At 42.8% G+C, this 23,856-nt stretch overlaps 3 protein-coding genes across 5 annotated transcripts in view; 2 read left to right on the forward strand and 1 right to left on the reverse strand.

The window, feature by feature from the left end:
* The window catches only part of DAPK2 (death associated protein kinase 2), a 43,781-nt gene extending 20,351 nt beyond the window's left edge, over positions 1–23,430 (forward strand). Inside the window, exons 3-12 of one of the 2 annotated variants that reach the window (XM_042471394.1) lie at positions 5,221–5,442; positions 7,244–7,382; positions 8,215–8,344; positions 9,352–9,400; positions 9,603–9,629; positions 13,310–13,462; positions 14,138–14,183; positions 19,376–19,465; positions 20,275–20,358; positions 21,863–23,430. In XM_042471394.1, the coding sequence (XP_042327328.1) occupies positions 5,221–5,442; positions 7,244–7,382; positions 8,215–8,344; positions 9,352–9,400; positions 9,603–9,629; positions 13,310–13,462; positions 14,138–14,183; positions 19,376–19,465; positions 20,275–20,358; positions 21,863–21,952 (1,030 nt within the window). In that variant the 3' untranslated portion in view covers positions 21,953–23,430. Of the gene's footprint in view, positions 1–5,220; positions 5,443–7,243; positions 7,383–8,214; positions 8,345–9,351; positions 9,401–9,602; positions 9,630–13,309; positions 13,463–14,137; positions 14,184–15,598; positions 19,466–20,274; positions 20,359–21,862 lie in introns of those variants that run through there. The other variant, XM_042471393.1, reaches the window with a different exon arrangement.
* Positions 1–23,856, forward strand: part of MINDY2 (MINDY lysine 48 deubiquitinase 2) — a 689,230-nt gene that overhangs the window by 261,751 nt on the left and 403,623 nt on the right. The window lies entirely within an intron of this gene.
* MYO1E (myosin IE) overlaps positions 1–23,856 on the reverse strand; it is a 568,767-nt gene that overhangs the window by 156,852 nt on the left and 388,059 nt on the right. The gene's annotated exons all lie outside the window — the stretch shown is intronic.

Raw genomic sequence — 23,856 nt, forward strand, 5'->3', positions numbered from 1 at the left:
TGCAACCATTAATGGTGCAGGGGACCCATTCCTTGTTTCACCTGAGAACCCTAAGGATGCAACATTAGGCATCTCCAGATTGAGCAAAAGAAGAACAGATCCTGCCTGATGCCAAAGACAACTATAGCTCCCAGTCAGAGCTGCCTGTACTTGGACCCCTTAGAGCTGTGCTATCCACACTTTGGTCCTCTACATGCTTTGGACTTCAGCTCCCAGAAGCCTCCTGGCTGGGGCTTCTGGGTGGCAAAGTCCAAAACACTTGGAGGAGCAGTGTTTGGGAAGCCCTGCCTTAGAGCCTGACTCACGAGGAGGTGGCTTCCTCCATTCCTGTCTCATGGCCTCTGAATAACAGGCTGGCATCACTTCTTCCGTGGCACAAGACTCTCTGGTGCCTTCTGAGCAAGTGTATGGCTGATTAATATTATCCTGAGAATTTAACCTGTAGGGTTTAAAAAGTGTTCTTGCATTTAAAAGGAGAAATTGCTCCATCTGCCATGTTTGAGAAAATGTGGAATGTAATTTTTTGTAAGGAAAGCAATGAAGGGCTTGTTGGACTATACATTGGGAAGCCTTGCATCTCTCTGGCCAGCGCTGTGGGTCTCTTTTCTAAAGGGCAGCCCTCTTTACAAACACTTCCTCTCTCACACACACATTAAGCCACTAAAGACACCAGGTCCCCTCTGGTCTTGGAAGCTTTTTTATTTTTATTTATGCATTTGATTTATATCCTCCCTTTCTCCCAAACGGGGCTCAGGGAAGCTAAGCGGGGTCAGCCCTAGTTGATTCTTTGATGGAGAACTGCCAAGGAATCCCAGGTGCTGCAGGTGATATTTCAGTCGAAGGAACTGACAAAACCACTTCTGAGGATGTCGTGCCTAAGAAAACCTGATATTAATAGTGTCAGCATAAATCAACAGGAATCATGAAGGTATGTACACTTATCTAAAAGGCACCAGATCTGTCTGATCTTAAAAGCTCAGCAGGGTCAGCCCTGGTTGGTACTGTACTTGGATGAGAGACCACCAATGACCAGGTGCTATAGGCAATATTTTGGAAGGAGGAACTGGCAGAACCACCTCTGAGTAGTCCTTGCCTAAGAAAACCCTATGAAATCATGGGGTCACCATAATAGACAGGTGATTTGAAGGAAGACACACAGAGAGACACTCTCCAAATCACTGTAAATGCTGCTTCATGAAGCCTGAATTTGCACATCTAGATTTGTATTCTGATTTTGGGTGGCTTAAAGCATAGACACATAATGGAGGGCAAAGGCAGACCCTCCCTTTGGGCAACCGCTGTGCGTGTGTTGATCCTTTTGCTTTTATAAGGTATAGAGAATGTAATCACAACAGATCCTTTTAAAACGCACTGCTCTCTGTGTGTGTCTGTGTGCTTTAACAAGGTGTTCCCAGCCATTGTGTAGTTTAACCCTGAACATACCCAAGTGCCTGCAGTTCAATCTTGCTGCAAATCACAATTTGTTCTCCACTTCTCTGAATCTCATCCTTTCCTCCTTGGTTTGGAAACTTGTTTATCCTGGAGAAAACAGGAAACCTTTTCCTTATCTGAATTTGGCAACTGAAGAATGCTTTAATACAGCGAGGAAAACTTGGAGAAGAAAAGGGCTTTCTTAAAGCTGCAGGGTCCTTGCCGCTGGGATGCTCAGGGCAGGGGAGAATTCCTCATGCTTTCTAAATTGTGGGCTTGCCTGCCATGATATTTAGGTAGCTGACAAATCATATACAACAAACAGGGCAAGATACCAAAATTAATGCTTTCTTTTCAGTCCCTTATTTTACTTCCCTAAACATTTCAATATTGACCTTTGAACATTGTTTGCTTTAGGACATACAGTTGACATTCAGGCTTTGGCAAGTGTATGACAACTTACAGAGTTCGTGATAAGTCTTGTTTGGGAGATTGGTCCTATGTCATGGTCTCTCTCTTTCTCTTAGATAAGGTGGTTTTGCCAGTTCCTTTCTTGGAAATAGTGGCTGCAGCACCTAGAATACATTGGTGATCTCCCATCCAAGGATTAACCAGGGCTAACTCTGCTTAGCTTGCAAGACCAGATGGGATCTAGTGCCTGGGAGGCAATGTCTCAAAGACTTATGGTGATCCCTTTAATTTCATAGAGTTTTCCTAGGCAAGGGATTCTCAGAGATGGTTTTGCCAGTTCCTTCCTTCAAACTATAGCCTCCAACACTGGGAGTTCATTGATGGTCTCCTATCCAAGTACTTAACCAGGGCTGATCCTGCTTAGTTTCCAAAACCTGATGGGATCTGGTGCTTTTAGGGCACTTAGACAATATGCTATATTGTATGTCACCAGTCAACTTATAGCAACCCTTTGATTTCATAGTTTTGGGGGGTTTTTTAGGCAAGGAAAGCTCAGAGGTGGCTTTGCCAGCTCCTTCTTCCAAAATGTTGTTGTTTTTGTGTGCCTTCAAACCATTTCCAACTTACGGCAACCATAAGGTGCACCTATCATGGGGTTTTCTTGGCAAGATTCTTCAGAGGAGGCTTGCCATTGTTTTCTCCTGAGGCTGAGAGAGTATGACGTGCCCAAGGTCATGTTTCCAGAATTGCAGTCCAACTCTCATTGTATTAAACCACTATGTGTTTAAATCCCCGTTGCACCCCCTACAAGCCTCCCATTTCCCTCTATCTCTGATTCATCATCTCTTAGCCCCTTTTAGCAGCTGAGTGGTGTTGAGTTCTCCTCCTTGCTTTGACTCGGTTTCTATCTTTAGTGAAGCAGTGTCTCTGAGCAGCAACTGGGAGGGATTACTGATGAAGCCAGGAAGAGAAAATCCTCGAAGGAAGACATGAACCTTGAGTCAGGTTTGAGTCTGAGAAGGCGTAGGGATACTTTATCATACATGAATCTCAGATTGGTGGTGCGCAGTTGCCCCATTTACACCCATTCTTTGTAAAATAGGATGGAATGACCCCATAGATTATAACCAGATCAGGCCGGCCATCCCAGGACTAAAATTAGCCCTTGAGGAGGCCTGTTCATTCCAGGGCAAGCTAGGGTCAACTGCGAGCTTTATCTCTGCATTCTCAGACTTTTATAGGCCCGGGAGAGACTTCGAATCTGACTTCAGCTGTGGCCTCTGGGTTAATTATACACCAGAAAATATGGGATGTAATTGCAGGATATGCCGCATAATGTGTACGTTCTGCGTCCACGTCCCGGTCATTACCAAACTGGCAATGTGTGTAATCATATAGAAAGAGGTTTCCCCGTCCCAAACCTGCCCTGTGCCTGTAAACAAAAGCCCGTAATTTGAATTGGACAAGAATTATGGATGGAATTCTGCTGAGGAAGAGCTCCGAGAGATGATATCTGCATTCTGGAGGATCACGTGGCACAGCTTCGTTGGTGCCAATACATGTCAAGACTGCAAAACAAGGGAAGAAACAAGCAGAAATCCCTGTGTTTGGAAAAACACATCAAGGAGAGACGATGTTAAGAGACATACCTCCTGGGTGAATAGGTTTTCTGTATTGCTGCTGGTAAGACAACTTATGACAGTGTTTTCTTGGCCAGATTGATACAGAAGAGCTTTGCCATCCCCTTTCTGTGAGGCTGAGAGAGCGTGACTTGCTCAAGGTTACTCAGGAGGTTTCCATGGCTGAATCAGGATTTGAATCCTCCTGAAATACAACACAGGCTTCTTACACATTATAAATTTTTGATGTTAACTGCTGTCACGTTGACCCCAACTTATGGCAACCCTATGAATGAGAGACCTCCAAGTTACCTTGTCCTTGCCAACCCATATTGTGAAGGCTAGGTATGGGCGGACTGGGGGCACAGCAGTGGCATGTAGCCCCCCCCCATTTCAGTGGGGCAGGGAATGTGCTCCGGCTGCTAGTATGGCCTTCATAAGAGCTGAATCTTTTGGGTGGGAGATACAGTGCAGCATCTTGGTCTGAAATTCAAAGTGGATTCACTGTTAAAATGCCAGAGCAATAACTGGACAGTGTCTTTGACTTCACAAACTGGAGAGGGCTTCTGTACTTTTCCTCAGTGTGCAAAAAGGGAATTTCTGCAGGTATTGGATGCTATCTGATTGAATGACAAGTGACACTAGTTGAAATTTTAAAATGTCATTAAAAGTACCCTCTCCAGTGTTCAGTCTGGCAAACCTAGGCACAGACGCCAAGAGCCACCATTTAAACAAAGAAAGGCAGGACATTATATAAATTGATCTTTTCTTCCCATGCAGCCGCATGTTTTTAGCTACCAGGCTTTGAGAAGAATCCTGAGAAGGGATGGCATAGCAGTCACCTCCCCTTCCAGGGCTTGCTCTGTGTTCAAATCGCACCCATTAAGGAGATCCTGCTGGAAGGAGGCAGGAAATTGCAGAGTTATGAGGAAACCTTCATTTCCTTTGCTGCGAAGGAAAATGACTTCACACCTGGATTTGGAAGGCTTCTGTCATTGGATTCCAAACCTGTTTGGGCTCCTGGCTCAATATTACTCATCTGGTCCTGGGTTTCCTCTTACTGAGCTCTAAAATTAGGGACTGAAGAGGAACCTTTGAAGCCAAACAGCTGTGTCCGAAGCAGACTGGCCTGCAGTGCAAAAAGCTGGACAGGACAAGTTTGTTGAGCAGGAAAAGGTCAGCAAAGCTCAGTAGCTGTTCTGCTTATGGACATGTTTGGTTAAATGCTTCCAAACCTTTTAAAGAAAAATATATGTAGAAACCAAATCCATGTGTATGTGTTTGTGTGTATGTGTAGATACCAAATCATAGTATTTACTATTAAAACCTGTCAGCAAATATGGAAAATAAAATAACACTCCACAGATTGGGAAGTGCTCAATATACATCCCAATCGCCCCCCCCCCCCCCACAAAGGGAGTACGAAAGATTGCAGTAACCAAAGTTGCATTAATTTCCCACGCAAGCAAGTCATGTTCAGAAATCTACAGCAAAGGCTTGTATCATATATGAAGTGAGAAATGCCTGATGTTCATGCTGGATTCAGGAAAGGAAGAGGCACCAGAGATCACATTGCAAATGCACATTGGATAATGGAGTGCAACAAAGAACTGCAAATAATATTTACTATTTGCTGGTGTCTTTCACCCTCTGTTCTCCATTGTGGGTGTTCATTTACCTTACAAATGCCCATTTTGTTGTTGTCATTGTGCGCTTTTTGCCTCATGGGGTGACTCTCGCTCCTTTTCCTTCTTTGCAGTGGCCAATTTGCCATTGTGAAGAAATGCCGGGAGAAGGCCACGGGGGTGGAATACGCGGCCAAGTTCATCAAGAAGCGCCAGAGCCGTGCCAGCCGCCGTGGGGTGCGACGAGAAGAGATTGAACGGGAAGTGAACATCCTGCAGCAGACCCTCCACACCAACATCATCAAACTCCATGATGTCTATGAGAACAAGACGGACGTCGTCCTCATCCTTGAGCTGTAAGTAGGAACAGCCTGGGCTGCAAACGGGCGCCAATGTCACATTGCAGTGCTCTTTTATACTAGTATTCTTTTGGGGGAACTAACGTTCCTCATCCTTAAGGCAAATGATGAAGGGCCACCTTTCACCCTAAGGGCCAAATCCAACTTCAAGGGGAGCAGGATAAGAGGCAACAAAGATTCCAAATACTAGAATATATCATCTTAAAGCCCTCTCTGCTTTTAATGAGGGTTTCTTTGACACTATACACTTTCCACACTTTGGTCACACTTTGACTGGTTTGGAGCCCCATTCTGTGTTATCCTGGGATTTGTAATGATATAATAATACAGGTTGAGTCTCCCTCATCCTAAATGCTTTGGATTTCAGGAGCTTTTCAAATTATGGAATATTTGCATCTATATCTATGTATATATATAATGATATATCTTAGAGATCAGACCCAAGTCTAAACACAAAATTCATTTATGCGCACCTTCTGCACATTGCCTGCTGGTAATGTTATATAATATTTTAAACTAATTTTGTGCACAAAACACAGTTTGTATAGACTAACCATCAGAAAGCAAACGTGTCACTATCTCAGCCACATAGGAAAAATGGTTTGGATTTTGCAGCATGTTGGATTTTGGATAAGAAAGACTCAACCTGTACCTGGAAAATGCTTGGGAGAGTTTCTGTGTTATGCATAACATAAAATTCTAGAACATCTGTCCATATTTCTAGAATCAGGGAACAAATAAATTCCAGGCTTGGTTTGAAACAAAACACTTTCCGTTATCTATGCCAAACTCAGAAGGCAAGATTAATGAATGAAAATTGGAGGTGAATTGTGGTGCAAAGAGATCTAATCAGCAGTCTTTCAAAATTTGGACCCATTAAAGGCAGAATCCCAGGTGTTTTTCCCCTTAAAAATGAACCTTGGATTCAGCTCCTCTCTATGAGTAACAACAAGATGCATGGGATGTTCACAGGATTTCTCTGGTGGTGCTGAGAGCCACCCTGTGGAAGCCTTGCGTGCAACATGGACATTTATTGGCACAGTTTCATTATAGAGCAGCCAGGAACAGGGGCATGTAGGATTGTTAATGAGTGCGGAGAAAAGGTGTGTCGTGGGTGTGTTTTTGCAGCTGTGTGTAACAGAGCCAGCTTTAGTGTAGTGGTTTGAGAGTTGGACTATGACTCTTGAGTTGTAGCATGTCTTCAAGTAATTTCCAACTTATGGCAACCCTCAGATGAACCTATCATGGGGTTTTCTTGGCAAGTTTCTTCAAAGGGGGGTTGCCATTGTCATCGTCTGAGAGAATGTGACTAGCCCAGGGTCATCCAGTGGCTGAGTCCGGATTCAAATCCTGATCTCCAGAGTCTAGTCCAGTCCTCTAACCACTGTACAATCTGGTTCTCATGACCAGGGTTCAAATCCCTGCTCAGATATGTAAACCCAGTGGGTGACCCTGGGCAAGTCATATACTCTCAGCCTCAGAGGATGGCAATGGCAACCCCTCACCTGCCAAGAAAACTGTAGTTGTTGTCCTATCAGCTAGAATTTTTTTAGCTGGATTGTTAAGACTCACAAACGTGATGCACCTCATTTTACAGGATCTCAGCTGCATTGTTTTGTGGGTTATGTCTGTTTCTATAAAATCTTTAAAAATACTAATTTAAAAAAGTATGGTAAGCAGCCTTGAGAAATTGAATGGTTGCTCATATATCTGCTTACACACACACACACACACCGTACTCTTTAATAAGTGATCAATAGATATTTGATAACCCCAGATTTTTCCGTCTGTATCGTAGTGTATCAGGAGGAGAACTTTTTGATTTCTTGGCCCAGAAAGAGTCCTTGAGTGAGGAAGAAGCCACCCAGTTCATCAAGCAGATCCTGGATGGGGTCAACTATCTACATGCCAAAAAGATTGCCCATTTTGACCTCAAGGTGAGGACACATCGCAAGAAAAGCCCAGAGTTGTGCAGGAAAGTGCCATGGGGGTAGCTATATTTATGGTATTATTTTTCTGCGCTGTGATGGATAGAAAGCTTATAGGAGACCTTTGAGGACAGGAGTGTCCCTCTCCATGTGTAACACAAAACCCCATAAGCTCCTTGTGAAAAAAAACAGGACAAAACAGCATCAACTAATGGGAGTTGTTGATGTTTTTGTTGCTTGACAATACACTCCACCCAAGATGACATTTCCTTACCTGGGCCAAACATCCGCTTCAGATTTCAGGAAGAGAAGTTTCATATGAAAAGTGTTGGGGTGGGAACGCATTTGGATTAGATCTGTCCATAATGAGAAGAACCAATTCATTTGGTGGGGTTTATGTACTACTGCTGCTGGTACTACTACTACTACTTATGATGATGATAATAAATTGGTGGTCTTTTATTCCCTTTGCAAGTAAGAATTTATTTATCACTGACCAAAAGCACAGATTATTTTTTGGAGGACTCTGTCCTGATTCTTAGCATTAGATAGGGAGCATTTGTCAACACTACTTTTTAAAATGCAATGTGCATTTACCCCAGCCCTAGGATTCAAAGCAAAAGACACTTTGTTTGGTACAAAAATTAAAGTAAATAACAGAAACAAGTTCACATCACTAAAGCATTGAAAACTCTAAAAAGTCTAAAATGTTTGCAGGACCAAAATTTGGAAACCACTGACCTAGATGAACACAAGGGCTCTGTGGAAACACCACAAACCCAATCTGGTTGTTTGATTTAATTTCTCTGATTGTGTCTGTCTTTTCCCTTCCTTCCTTAAGCCTGAGAACATTATGCTGCTTGACAATGACATCCCCATCCCATACATAAAGCTGATCGATTTTGGCCTGGCCCACGAAATAGAAGACGGAGTAGAATTCAAAAACATTTTTGGGACGCCAGAATTTGTAGGTAAGGCTTGGTGACGACTTGATAATGGATTTTGAGAAATATGCCTTTTGCTTCATATGAGTCCCCTTGGCGGAAACTTAAATAAAGCTTAAAGATTTCTGCCGACAGTCTTCCCAATTATATCTATAGTTTCAGGAGAGGTTCGTGAAGCCAGAATAACTGCTGAAAATGATCAGCAGCATAATAATATTGATTTGTATTCTGCTTTTTCACAAAGGAATCAAAGCAGATTCCAACAGTATAATTAAACATCAAACAATTAAAAATTACAATTTAAAAACACCAAAACCCCAGCCCCCCCCCCAATCATAAAAACAGTGATCAACCCATAAAAAGAGATTAAACATCCAAATTTAAGGCATCAGAAAGCAAAGGTGTCCCTGTCTCAGCCCCCCATGGGGACCATTTTGATTTTGGAATTCCAGAAAAGGGATATTCAGTCCGTAAAGAGATTGCCTCCTGGTTCACCTCACTTCCTTTGGCTTTTCTTCCTGAATGCGGTGGATTGAAACTCAGGAGAGGAAGTGCGGTGTAGTGGTTTGGGTGTTTTATTTATTTATTTATTGGACCCGACTCTGTGAGATCAGGCTTTGAATCCTCATTTGACCAGAGAAACTCTGGGAGATTAGGGTTTGAATCCTCTCAGCCTCGGAGGACGGCAATGGTGGCAAACTTCCTTGGAATAAATCTTGCCAATCAAACTCTAGGATAGGGATGCTGTATTGGAAGGAAACCACAGCCAGGTTAGCCCTGCATGCACGCACACAAACACACACAAACACACAAAGACAGGTATCTTTTAATAACTTGTGGTTGTTGTTGAGTTTCACCATGCGGAGTGTGAGCGCCCGAAGAACTGAATGTAGAGGCAGGCAAATGGATGGCCCCTGATGCAGCAGAGGACTTGGCCTCCGTGATGCTTTCCGGCTTTGTGGTTCTTTAATTACTTTGCTATAACTCTTTTTGGCATCTTGCTGAGGCTGGAATCGATGTTTCCTTTTTTTCAGCACCAGAAATTGTGAACTATGAGCCTCTTGGCCTGGCGGCAGATATGTGGTAAGTATTTGGCCTTTCAGTTCTTGCTGACGGGTCAGTTGCCGCTCTCTTGTCTGCATTCTTTCTGTGCGTTGTTTTAAAACATTTCTCTTATTAGACTTTTTTTTAAAAAATTGACTACCTATTCTCTTTCCTTCTGTGTATGCAGATACACATTTAAAGTTAACGTATGTGTTTTCCCTTTTCCCTCCTCTTTTTGCAGGAGTATAGGAGTCATCACCTACATACTGTAAGTACAGTGCTGGATTATTTGGTCATTTGTTCATTGCATTTGTAACTCACCTTTCTTCCAGAGGGCTCAAGGTGGCATACATCGACTCTGATCCCCATTATTATTATTGTTGATGTTGTTTATTTATATAGCACTGTAGATTTACACGCACATTATCCACACTATAAGCAGGTCAGTTGAAAGCATGGATACCGAGAGAGAGAAGAGGCAAGAGTAATACAGTAAGCAGGAGTGGGCAACTAAAAGCATTGTATAAATGTGAAATCTGGCTTTTGTTAATCTCTGTTTATATGCCACTTGACATGAGAGGGCTAGAATTGTGGAGTGTGTTTATTTGATCAGACCAATATAAGTGGGGCTTCTTATATTTTATCTTCCCAAGAGCCCTTTGAGATAGTTCAGGCTGAAGGACATTCTTCTTGCTCGAATTCAAAGATATAGCTGTGTTAGTCTGTAGAATCAGTCTGTAGAGAGATCTTGCAGCACCTTTGAGACTCACTGAAAGAAAGAAATTAGCAGCATGAGATTTCCTAGACTTAAGTACATCCAAATGCACCTGAGGAAGTAGACTGGTCTACAAAAGCTCATGCTGCCAACGTCTTTATTTCAGTCACTCTTCTTGCCGTCTGCCTTCAAGTAATTTCTGACTTATGGCAATGCTAAGATGAACCTGTCACAGGTTCTTCTTGGCAGCCTTGTTTCTAAGGCTGAGAGTATGTGACTTGCCCAAGGTTACCCAGTGGGTTCCTATGGTTGAGAGGGGATTCGAATCCTGGTCTCCATAGTCCAGCTCTCAAACCACTACACCATGCTGGCACCACTACACCATTTCGTGCTCATATCTTTTTCTCATTGGAGAGAAAAACAATAGGGTTGGGAATGTTTTGCATGGTAAAATGCTATGCTGGAAAAGCCGGAAAGGGTCTCCCCCCAGTTTGAGACAGGCCCTTTGACCTCTCCATCTCATCGATCCTTTCTCCTGAACAAGCTGTTGGCTATGAGGAACATAATTTCAGCATTGCAGCGTTGCAGATGTTTAGCAACGAAGGTGCAAAGCCGAGAATACAGATGACGATGATAATAGTTCTCCTTCAAGCTGGAGAAAGTTCCTGCTGCCCTTGCTTTAGGGGCAGCATTGCCCTGTAACTCGATTTCCCAGTTCAGCATTCCTGTTGGGAGACTGACAAGAAAGTGCTTTAGCATCACCTTAAACAAAATAGGGAGATAAACAAAAGATGCCCATTATAGTAAAGGACACTTGAGACAGAAAAGCAGTCTCTTCCCCCCACCCAGCTAAATTAATTGATTGATTGCTGAATGCCAGTTTTATTATTGGCATGCTTACGTTGGTTGTTTGCAACTTTTGCATTGAAGCCAACAGCTGAACTGTCAGAAAAATAACCTTTGCTGGAAGCTTCCTCACTTCGATTTCAAGTGAAGCTTCAGTTTCCTTACACCTTGAATGTATAATTTCAGCAAATTCCTTCTGAGCAGAGGTGGCCTCAAACATTTGTGTATCTGTGGCATACCCTTCAGCTGTCCTGATTTGGCAGGAACATGGTCCCAGTTTCTCTCTTCTTCTTCCCACTTTCAGCCTTGGTCCTTAGCTTACTTTAGTTGCTGCAAACTGAGTTCAGAAAGTGCAAAAGTAGTTTGTGCTCCATTATCTCAGCAAAGGAGAGAGGAAAAGTGAATCTGGCCCTTTCCAAAAGGCTCAGGCCAAAGCTAACTGCTGCCATCTCACCCAGCTTTGTGTGTTCTTCCTCAGTGATAACTTTTCCCATCACCCGGTGAGTTTCCCTAACCAAGTGGGGATTCAAACCCTGGTCTGCCAGTGTCCTAGTCCAAGACTCAGACCACTACACTTCTCTCCCTTATATATGAGATTGCTGATAACCAGTTAATGAAAGCAGCACAGCATTTGTATTGCATAAACACACAAATTTGCTCAGAGAGCCAGCGTGGTCTTATGGTTTGAACATTGGACTACGACTCTGGAGATCAGGGTTCAATTTCCACTCAAGCATAAAAACCCATTGTGTCACCATGGACAAGTTGCACTTTCTCAGCCTCAGAGGTTGACTATGGCAAACCCCCTCTGAAGAAACCTGCTTGGAAAACCCTATGATAGGTTTGTCTTAGGGTCACTGTAAGTCAGAAATGACTTGGGGGCACACAACAACAAACACATGCTCACACAATTGTGCTAAAAACAATAGGAATCTTGAACTGGAGACCTTCACTCCAACATCTTGCAGTTGGGGATGAAGCCTAATCGTGGTTCGTACAAAGGGGCCATTCAGACTACCTTCAGGAATCAATTCTTACAAATGAAGTTCATATTTGCCCCAAATCTGTCACAATCCATTTTGAGGCATGCACAAGCGTTTTGTGGCAAATGCCCCATAGCACGGGTCATTTAGAATCGGGTAGAAAGCCGTCTCTTTTGGGGGAAAAACAGGTTTGGCGAATATGAACTTGCCCCCCGATCATGATCAGGTCAAGTTCAGGGGAGGGATTTAGGTCAGAGGGAGGGCAGAGGGTGAGCATTCCCTCTCCTTCATTGGGGCGAAGGGGGAGGAGGAGGAAGGAGCCAAAGGATCCCAAGAGATGGAGGAGGATCAGGAGGAGGAGGAGGATGAAGGAGCCGGGGGAAAGCAGGGGGCCATGGAGGGCAATCGGGAGCAGGACCAGGAGGAGAAGGAAGGAGCCAAAGGGTGCCAGGAGAATCGGGGACAGAGGAGGAGGATGAAGAGCCAGGGGAGAGAAGGGGGCCGTGGAGGCCAATCGGGGTAATGGAGCAGGAGGAGGTTCAGGGCAGGTCAGAGTATATAACAAAACAAAATCCGTGTATGCTCAAGTCCCATTAAATATAATGACATGGCAAAATGGTGTCCTTTATAAAAATGGAAAATCAAGGTTCGATATTTGAAATTTATACTTTTTTTTTAACATTTTCAAACCATGTATGCTTGAATCCGCGTATAAAAAATCCGTGTATAAGAAGGGCCAACTGTATGAGGCATTCTGGGGTGGCAAGGAGAGAGGATGCAGAGATGGCACTGGATTGCATTTTGGGGCAAATGGAGCCAAGGGAAGATCTATGACCTGCACTGACCCAAATCCCCACAACACACACACACACACACACACACACACAGAGAGAGGAAGTTTTTAAATTTGACAGCATCTGCGCATAGCATATCGGCACCTGGTTCTTTAAGGGGGAGAAGCACACTTCTGATTGCCCAATGAGTGCAGGAAACATCACCTGTGATGATCGCAGAACTAAATTTGATTGACAGCCAGGAGTCTTCATTTTAAACCCGATTTCTCCAAGAGGCCATTCAGGGTTAAAATACCCTGATTGGTAGTCAGCACTTGCTTCCAGAGGGATTCGGGGAGGGGGAAACCGAAGTTTCCCAGTTCCTTCCAGTGCAAAAAGGTCAGTCTGACTGGGCCCAAAGTCACACTTAGAGAAAGCACAACTGTTTGTGAACCAAACAGAGGGACTACTTGTGCAAACATATTCCATATTCCGCTCTTCCGCACTGGGAAACAAGAAGTTGCGCCAATACACAGTGGGGTCCTGGTCCATATTCCCCACCTTCTTGGCAGGCAGGTATCACCCAAAAGTAACTCTTATCTCACTATTTCTTCTCTTTCTTTCCCTCTAGACTCAGTGGCGCTTCACCATTCCTTGGCGAGACCAAGCAGGAGACCTTGGCCAACATCACTGCAGTAAACTATGAGTTTGATGACGAACTCTTCAGCCACACAAGTGACTTGGCAAAAGATTTTATCCGGAAACTTCTAGTGAAGGATACGCGGTAAGTCCCAAGAGAAGCAAAATCTCTGTCTTAGGCTGTTTCGGCTGCCAGCTAAACTTATTTCTTTGCCTGGCATTTTCCTGATTATCAGCGATGTCAGTTTCCCCTTGGTGAGTTCAGGTTATTTCAACGAAATGCCTTTATTGCTTTGTCTCTGTTTCATTACTTGGTTTTATTATATCATTGGGTTTCATTCTTGCAGTACTGTAGACCAATTTACAGTGATCATCAGTTTTGGCAAAATTAAAATCTTTTTCTTCATTACTTGTTTGAGTTGCTTTAATCTGGTTTCTCCTCTTCATTTTTCTAATATAACAGGTAATAATTTTGAACTTTTGTTCTTAAATTCATCACATTTCTGGTTAATATACTGAATATCCCATTATATATTCTGTAAACATTTTCTATTTGTGTCTAGTAGACTTTTCTGTGGACAAGAAGATTTGTAATCTAGTAACTTGTCCTTCCCCCGTTGCAAAACATATTTCAAAGAGTGTTCACAATACTTTGCAGCAGTTGAAGTAACCTGAGGACAAAGGTGGAAAGGAAAAAGAAATTGTGACATTTTAAAAGCAACAGGAAAAGTGAAATGATAGAGGAGTAATTGGAACTATCCTTACCAAATCGGGACAGTTGGAGAGAATATGTTTACTTAAGTGTTTTCTCTCTTTGTAGGAAGCGTCTCACAATCCAAGAAGCCCTCTCCCATCCCTGGATCACGGTAAGTCCAGAAATAGCACTCCTCTTTCATATGAGAAGCAGATTCATTAATTCATGCTGAAGTTGGACAGAACTTTGTATGGAGTTTCCCATTTTGGCTTTTAAAAGTCGCTTTCTCTCAATCTCACTTACTTTTGGATAGAACATTTTAACCACTGTCGCTGCATGGCGGTGGCCTGTATGTTTCCGGTATTGATGTCCAATTTGCATCTGTTCCTCAATTTCCAATGATGATAAATTCCTTAGGAGAGAAACAGTCTGGAGAGGCTTTTTCTAAATCTATGAAGGCAAGGTGAGAAATAAAATGACCTTAAATTTTGGACTTTAAAAAGGAGATTTCTTATCTGAAGCAAGAGGTTTAAAAATTGGATACAATTTTCTGTCTCGGAAAGCACTTTGTGATGGTGGCATCCCTGTCTGCATGCACATAGAGATGCAAACCAACATTTTGTCTTGGCATAGTTGGGCTCAATCCAGTGTGAGCATCTTCCTTCAACCCTCTTTGAATTCAGTAGGAGATCGCAGAGAGGCACTTGGTTGCCATTTGTCCAGTTCTTCCAAGAGTTTTTTGTGGGTTTTTCGGGCTATGTGGCCATGTTCTAGAAGAGTTTCTTCCTGATGTTTCGCCAGCATCTTCAGATGCCAGCCACAGATTCTGGCGAAACATCAGGAAGAACCTCTTCTAGAATATGGCCACATAGCCTGAAAAACCCACAAAAAACTATGGATGCCGGCCATGAAAGCCTTCAACTTCACATCTTCCAAGAGTGATTGTGAAAGGACGAAATGCCCAGTGGATTGTGCCTCTTCTCTGTGTGTGTTTGTGGTGATGTTTTGCATAGATGTGGCAATGAATGTCCTACATTTGTCCAAAGCCAACAGTCACAAGAGAACTTTGAAGATGTCCCTGCAATTTCCCCCCAATAGTTGAAAACACAGAGAGATTTCAGTAAATGTTAAGACCAGTCTCCATATCATGATCAGCAGACATTGGTGTATCCCCCTAAAGTGGGAAAATGTATATCATATTGAACGTTTTGGAAATTTTAAAATGAAGCTTAAAACTGTTGGACATCCATTGTGATGCAAGAGTGTACCTAGCTCAACAATGTGTTTTCCTTGTCATGGCCTGGCAAGTGACATCTTAGTATCCTAAATATGTGTGTGTGTGATAATAACAAACAGAATACAATATGTAACCTAAAAAAAATCACACACATATAAACACATATATACAGTAAATCACATGCATGAAGGGAAAAAAAGGTTCCGTGTTTCCTCCCAGCATGGTGGACCTGCATTTTGTTGCACCCTTTTTGCCTGTTGTGGTGTCGTTGGTGTTGTGGTGATGTGCACAGAAACACATGGCAAGGCCTTGTGGACCAATGCCAAATAACCTCCTACTTCTGTCTGAAGAATCACCAGCCCAAAGAAGAAATGAAAGTCCAGGGGAACAGAAGGGCTGAGACTAGGCAGCTGAAGACCAAGCGCCTGAAGGAATACACCATCAAGTGCCACTCCAGCATGGTACCAAACAACACCTACGTCAACTTTGAGCGCTTTGCTCTCGTTGTGGAGGACATTTCAGGGATGGAGCAGAGCTTCGGGGCCTTGGCTGTGTCCCACGATTCCCTGCAGGAGGACATGGACGCCCTGGTCTCCATCTACAATGAGAAAGAAGCGTGGTACAAAGAGGAGCACGAGAACATCAGGCACGAACTTTCCCAACTGAAGTATGAGTATCGTAAGATTGAATCCCTGAAGAAGCATCTTCAGGAGGACATCAAGGATGTAGGGACCAGCCTTACCGGTATCACTGAGAAGTATACAGAGTTGCAGTCGCATTATGAGTCTTTGAGTCGGGAGCTTTCGGAAGAACTCAAGTGGATCCAGGACTTGGCAGGCAGCTTCCGGCAAGAGGCTGAAAGTGAGGCTTATACCGTTGGAAATATAGGCTCAGTCTTCAATAAGGACATCAATGACTCACTGATGGAGTTGCTCAACCAGTCGTGCTGCGAAGGTTTCCTAGCCGCCTTGAACTTGGGTGTTGCAAAGTCGAATCAATAGTGCTCCCTGAATTGGGTTTTTAGAGTTTGATATATTTATGTTGTTTCTTTGATGTGAAACAGTAAGAAGTGATCTTGGTAAGGTCTTGCTGCCATCCTAAGAATTCCTACCTATTTACTAAACCCACATATTCGCTTTATTGATTTCTGCACAAAACATCTTTGGCAGCCACTCCTTATGGCTGGATTTTTGAGCTCCCTAAAAATATATGTGAGAGAGATCCAGCTGTTGTTACGGACTTGGCTAGCAAAGCTCTTTTCCAAGAGACAGGTTGTGAAGGTTGCCAGTTTAGAGACTGGTTGAAATTCAATTGTACTCATCTGCCCCTTGAATTTTAAAAAGAAAGCTGCCCTGCTATTGTACTTTGGGAGTTAGCATCAACGTACCTCTACTATGGAATACCTCTTGGCTACTTGATTGTAGATAGTTGCATGGACTACTACAGCTTTCTTATTGCAGTCAAATAAAACAGTCAGTGGGGATGATGCATTAATATTTTGGATATTTTGAAATGTAGACAAAAAGCACTTGTAGTAAGGATGGGTTCAGATGTACCTTTGGGTCTTGTGGCCCCAAACATACTCCGCAATCCCGACCAAGCAGTAGGTATTTTTGGTGGAAAGACAGCCCCATCATGAAGGTGTTCTGGAAGGACTGGAGAATTCAGAATGAGTGTGCAAAGACTCATATCTCTTGAGAGCAAAAGCTGGGTCAGGCAATGTCAAGAGACCTGGCGTTCATCCCAAACCAGACAAAAGGAACATGGTGCAGTGAAGGACCGAAATGACTGAATTACGCTATCGCTCTCTCGTTCTTTATTAACCTTTATTTATAAAGCGCTGTAAATTTACACAGCGCTGTACATACAATATTTCGTTCTTTCTTATTAGAAAGTGAATGGGAGGGAGTTATTATGGAATTATGCATTTCTCTGTCCTTTGAAGAAGCGTATTGCTCAGGCAGCATTATTGTTCCCCAATATGTAACTGACCTCACAGCAAAAGAGCCAATAAATATTTAATTTAGCACAGCATGGTTTCTTGAAGCACCATCTGTCTTTAAAGCGATGCAAATGGCTGTCCTCAGTAAGCGGAAGATGATCTTGCTGATGACAATCCTAGTCCTGCATTTAAACCACAATAACACACTGTGTTGTTATGTGACTCCAAGTTGACACTGAATCATGGCAACCCCATTGAGGAATTTTGCCATTGCCTTAGGCTTCTAAGGCTAAGAGAGTGTGACTTATCCAGGTGCACCTATTTATTTATTTATTTTACTTATGGTATTTATACCCCACTCTTCAACACTAAAGGCTATCAGACTGGTTTGGATTATTATTTTTAATTAGACTTAGGGCTGAGTAGGGATTTGAACCCTGGACTTCAGTACTCCAACTACTACACGATGCTAGCTCTATCCTAAATTTTCTACCTCCAAAGAAAATCATAGAAAAGTTAATTTGGAGGGATTCTTCTAAGGGCTTGGCCCAGCTCAGGGAAAGAACTAAACAGTCCTTTGCTTCTGTTTCATTATCTACATATAGAAGACTCACAGATAATGCACACAGATATCCTCTCAATATACATGTCACACTCTCTCAGCCTTTGAAGAAGGCAAAGTCAAACCCCTCTCTGAACAAATCTTGCTAAGAAACCCTCATCATAGGTTCGCCTTAGGGCTGCCGTAAGATGGAAATGACTTGAAGGCACACAACGACAACAATGAGCCCCTCCTGTCTCTATATCTGTCCTGACCCCAGCTGGGAAGTATCCATAACTACTAACACATAGTTAAAGTACAACCAAATACAAACTACACAAAACACAGTCAGTCACAAAATACATCATACAAGCGTTTGAAGCTTCAGTGGCTTCATCCTTGGGCAAAGATCTTAAAAGTCATACCAAAGAAAAGTGAGGATGTTGGAGTCCCAGGCCTACATTTTGTCTCAGAAGTGGGTTCTGTTGTCGGTTAAAATGGTCTGGGGGCATCTCAGTGGAGGCAGGGGCCATTCCCCTTTTTGGCCTTGTGAAGACTAGGGACAAAAGGCAATAGAAGACAGGTAATACCATTTAAACTCCATTAGCAACAGAAAAGTAACTTCCCTTAAGATCCAGTCTGCCCCTGCCCTGTGCAATGCTAATGCTCTTTCCTTAGGCAGAGAGCACTGAATTTCTCAAGAAACCTCTGTATTGTTATATCTGGAAAAAACCTTCAAGTGATATAATAGAAAAAAATTGCCAGTTGTAGTCCAAGTGAAAGAGGACTTTGCTGGAGTGAAAGCTTCAAAGTATTAAATCCCAGTCCATTAACTTCCTCTTCCTCTATCGTGGCAAAATTCAGTACTGTATCTTCAGATCCAGGAAACGTGTTCAGCCGTGTAGCAAAACACAACCAACTCCAAAATCCATCAAACTGTGCACCTTTCTCTTCCGATAGTAGTTACAGCGTTTTAATTGGCTTGGAAGTCCTTCTTGCTGTCAGAAAAAGGTAAGGGACACATTGCCTTGAGGCAGAGGTGGGCAAAGTGTACAGGGTCATTTTTATGGCTCTCAAAAATGGCAAAATTTTTCCAAAGAAGATATATTTTTGTCCCCAAATGCCCTCTATGGAGACTGTGGCAATGCTCAACCTTTTGGGGCGCAAGGTGGACTAATTTAAACCCCAGAGAAGCATTTTTTCCAAACAGGAGGTGAATAGCAAGTAACTTCTGCTCGCTTCTTGTTATTTAAAAAATGGCATCTTCTAGACCTTATTGCCACTAGTTTTAGCTTGGCTTTATAAACCTCATCATGTCCATATTCCAGATAGAAGCTGCATCTACACTGGAGAAATAATGCAGTTTGACACCGCTTTAACGGCCATGGCTCAGTGCTATGGAATCCAGGAACTTGTCGTTTTGTAAGATTTTGCGACATACCTTCTGGTGACATACCTTTTCTGGTGCCACAACAAACTACAAATCCTAGGGTGCCTTAAGATGGAGCCATGGCAGTTAAAGCGGCACAGCCAAAACTAAAAACGATTTCTACCTTTTAAAGGGTGCAAAGCCCCACGGCGTTTGCTGTGTCTTTTTAAATAGGGAAAACAGCAAAAAACTAACCTCTTGTTCTTATCTCTCAGCCGACGGACAAGCGGCAAGCCATGGTGAGGCGGGAGTCGGTCATTAACCTGGAAAACTTCAAAAAGCAATATGTCAGGAGGCGGTGGAAGGTAAGGTGTGCGCCATGCGCTTTTGGGATGTGGCCCTATTTGACAATGTGTGTGTGTGGGGGGAAGAATCAGCAAGGAAAAGTTCAATTGAAGGATGAAGCCTAGGCACTGTAAGAGGAAGCCTTCTTGTCTTGGATGTATTCCTCTTAAGAGTGCTTCTGATTTGAGAAGGAAGGAGAAGGATAGCCTAATCACATCTAGGGTCCAATCTGCACCGCAGAATTAATACAGTTTGACACCGCTTTAACTGCCACAGCTCTAGGATGTGGAACTCTGGGATTTATGGTTTTGTGAGATACTTACGCCTTCTCCATCAGAGAAACTACAAATTCCTGGATTCCATAGGATGGAGCCATGGTAGTTAAAGCGCTATCAAGCTGTGTTGTTTCTAGAGTGCAGATTAGATCTAGAAGGAGAGGAGATTCAACTCATTCAATATAGGAGGAATTATTTAAATTTGGGCTTTTCAACAAGGGTTCTTTGCAACCCTAGGATTCTGCAAGAGGCTGTTAGTGGTCCCCTAAGATATCAAAATTAACAAAAAAGGGAAAACCCATTTTCTTTGAGCTGTATTTCTATAATAATTTTTATGTATTCCCTGAAACTTGGATATTCCACCTATCCAAGGTGGAAAGGTTGAGAAAGACTGCTTTAAACCCACGGAGCAGACCTCCCCAGATTTGTTGCCTTCCCCAGATGTTCTGGACTATAACTCCCAGCGTTTGGGTGTACCCAGAAACAATAATTCCCATCTTTTCGGTGTCCTGGCCGTTTGTGTGCATGTGAACAGGATCCTTTTCTCTCCGCAGCTCACCTACAGCATCGTGTCTCTGTGCAACCATCTGTCCCGTTCCTTGGTGAGGAAAGTCCACCTAATGCAAGAGGAAAGTTTGGTGAGTATATACCCAGAGGCAAAAGTAGAGGCAGATAGATCCCTGTGTGTCCAGTTACTGGTTTTAGAGTCAGGTATGAACCTTACAGAGCATTGCATACTGTTGTACTACAGCTCCCATCATTCATTAGCCTTTTGGGTGCTTGCTAGGACACAGTCTCAACAGCATCTTATTATTGTTCTTTTAAAGTTGAGCCGCTCTGGGTCACAGTTCTGGGGAAAGAGAGGGATATAAATAAATATAACAACAACAACAACAATACACTTCATAGTCCTAAGCATGTCTCCTCAGACACTGAATTCAGTTGGACTTACTCCTACATAAGTATGTAGGGGATTGTGCATCCTGCATGCATTGTGCAAAGGTGGGAATCTGTAGCCCTTCAGAAATTGTAGGACCATAACTCACAGCATTCTTCACTATCTCTGTGTTGGCTAGGGGGTGCTGGGACTTGCAGTCATACCTCCATTACAAAGTTCAGCTGGCCCAAAAAGGTTCCTTTTCCTCCGTTTTTGTCTAACTTTTAGCAGATAACCAAAGGTTTCAGAGAGATGTCCAGACCATGAGCTTGGAAATCAACTTTTAAAAAAGTAATTTGTTCCTCAGACTCATTGCAGGGTATAACATGGAGCCTACTGTGACTTTTTGCAACGCTCAAACCACAACCCATGGCCTTATGCGCTGCTTTTTCCATTAGCTTTCCATTGTTGTTTTGAGGGAGGAGTCCGGCTTATAAAAGGAAGAAATAAAACTTGTAATATAATTGGGTTGATTTTAATGTTTGGAATTTTAATCTTAGAATAGTTTAATTCTTTTTTAAAGGGAGGGTGTTTCTGTATATATTTGTATTATTATTATTATCTGTATTGTATTTATACTATTTTAATTGTTGGAAGCTGCTTTGATTGTTTCTTACAAATAAGCGGGATAGAAATAAAAGCTTTGTTTATTATTATTATTATTATTAATTGGCGGGGGGGATCTGGCTAAGCCAACCCTGGTCTCCAGCATTGTCCAGCACTCAAACCAATATGCCACGCTGGTAGACTAACAGTAAAAACCAGGGTTAAAGTCTTTGCTTGGCCATGAATCTCACTTGGAAAATCACACTATCTCAGCTTCAGAGAGAGAGGCAAAGGCAAACTCCCTCTGAACAAACTTTGCCTTGAAAAAAACTATAATAGGGTCACCTTTGAGTTGCCCTAAGTCGGAAATGACTTGAAGGCACACGACAACAACTGAGCTTTTTTTTTAGTTTTTGTGGGGTTTTTTGGGTTATGTGGCCATGTTCTGGAAGAGTTTATTCCTGACGTTTCTACAGCATCTGTGGCTGGCATCTTCGGAGATGCTGGCGAAACGTCAGGAAGAAACTCTTCTAGAACATGGCCACAGAGCCCGAAAAACCCACAAAAAACTATGGATGCCGGCCATGAAAACCTTTGACTCAACAACTAAGTTGTTTGGCCCTGCTGAAAATTCACGCAACTTCTCCCCTTTCTTCCAGCGCAATTGCGAAAGTGACCACGAAGAAGACCTTCCCGGCCAGCTAATGCCCGCCTGCCACCTTTTGAGGAGGAGGAGCAGCATCTCCTAACGCTCTTTTTTCGGATCGGAGTTGGTGTCGGACTGCAACGCTAGGGCTCTCGGGGAACACCTATCAAAACTCTGTGCCTCATATATACAGTATAATCCCAAAGCTTAGACATATATAAACTTTACAATGCCTCGCGTGCCAGGAGAGGGCCCGAAGACGAGAAGAAGCCGTGTCAAAACCCAGGACTGGTTTCGCTCTTTCCCTAAAACCCTTTCCGCAGGAGATTGGGAACTGTTGGGCTCAGGAGTAATGACTTTCCTGTTGTGGCTCTCACTGTGATACAAGGAATCTCTTAACACTACATTGGACTTCCAGGCAGCAATGCGTGGCAACCTGTTTTGAGGGCAAGGAGACCAATGGCTCATTACAATGGCAGTCAGGTGCCTATGGAGCAGCAAGCCCTTCTCACTCAGGTCCCCCTTTTTTCACCTAGGAGAGGCATCACCGCTCTTTCCTCTATGCAGAATCTCTATTATTAGGCGAAAGGATGGATTTACTATTGGCACATATGCTTGGATGGCAGAGGGTTTCTTTTTTGAAGTGGCGTCAAAGAGGTTCCCATGGACTTAGGCTGCCGCTACATTACAGAATTAAGATGAACCTATATCTCTGGGTTTCCTTGGCAAGGTTTGTTCAGGGGAGGGTTGCCATTGCCTTCCCCTGAGGCTGAGAGAGTGTGACTTGCCCACTCAATAAAATGAAATAAATCAATAAAAACCACTCAGTAGCTTTCTGTGGCTGAGCCAAACCCTGGTCTCCAGAGTCATAGTCCAACCCTCAAACATAGGAAATGTTTTGCTTATCTGTTTTGTTTTTCATTTGTGGGTTTGTGATAATATTATTTTCCTTGCTGCACGCTATTACAAAGTTTACATTGTGCATTTGGTGGGATTTATCCTCCATTTACAGAACGGAAACATGAACACACCGACGAGTGAATGTCTGGGGGGCTAATTCTCACATTCATTTTTCCGCTTGGCAAATGCTGCCTAAGAGTTGTGAAATCTGCCACGTCTTTGGAGAAGAGTAAAGTCCTCCAGGACTTGCTAAATCTCAGCTCTTGTGAGTCTCTGGGGATATTTTAGGAAGAACTGTTAATACGCCCTGATTCCCAGCGAGTAACGATGATGTCCTATAGACCTGTTTGTTGTTCAGAAGTCAATCTCACCGTTTTCAGTGGAGATGACCCATAGGTAAGACTGTAGCGTACTGACACCTCATTCAAAGTGTATTTTTCCTTCTCGGCTCTCCTGTTCAGAGTTTGCCCAGAAGCGCTGGCTAATATCCTACAGAATATTAACCACTCTTCTGAAAAATCCCAAGGTTGTCATGTTGAACACAATACCTTCTGGCTGTGCATGTTTAATGCTCAAATTACCTCTTTTCTTTCTCTGTCCGATTCATTATCTGCTGCAAACCATGTATATACCTCTAAACCGAGGAATACTCTCAAAAATAAAGGTTATACATTTGTTTCAGTGTCTGTGTCCATATGTCATCCTGTTAAAGGACATCTTTGAAATCAGTTACACACACACTATATATATATATATATATATATGAACAGGTTGCTTATTCGCAGATGAGCATTTGAAGAAATACTGTTACAGGTAAGCAACCTGCCCATATTAATATATATATACACACATACAGTATATACTGTATATACTATACATAACAGTTATTAGGATGCAACTTTATCAGTGTTTATTACATTTAAGAATATAATACGACGACAGGGAATAACAGACAGTTGTTATTTAGCGATATTGGTGTTAATACGGATTGCTGGCTATCAATAATCGTCACTTGAGAGTCCTAAGAAAACTGGTTTAGAGAAGCAAGAATAAGACTGAGAAATAAGAGACAGAGACAGAATGACAATAATAACAAAGAGGACAATT

This window comes from Sceloporus undulatus, chromosome 6 (assembly GCF_019175285.1).
Source record: "Sceloporus undulatus isolate JIND9_A2432 ecotype Alabama chromosome 6, SceUnd_v1.1, whole genome shotgun sequence".
Classification (NCBI taxonomy): Eukaryota; Metazoa; Chordata; class Lepidosauria; order Squamata; family Phrynosomatidae; genus Sceloporus; species Sceloporus undulatus.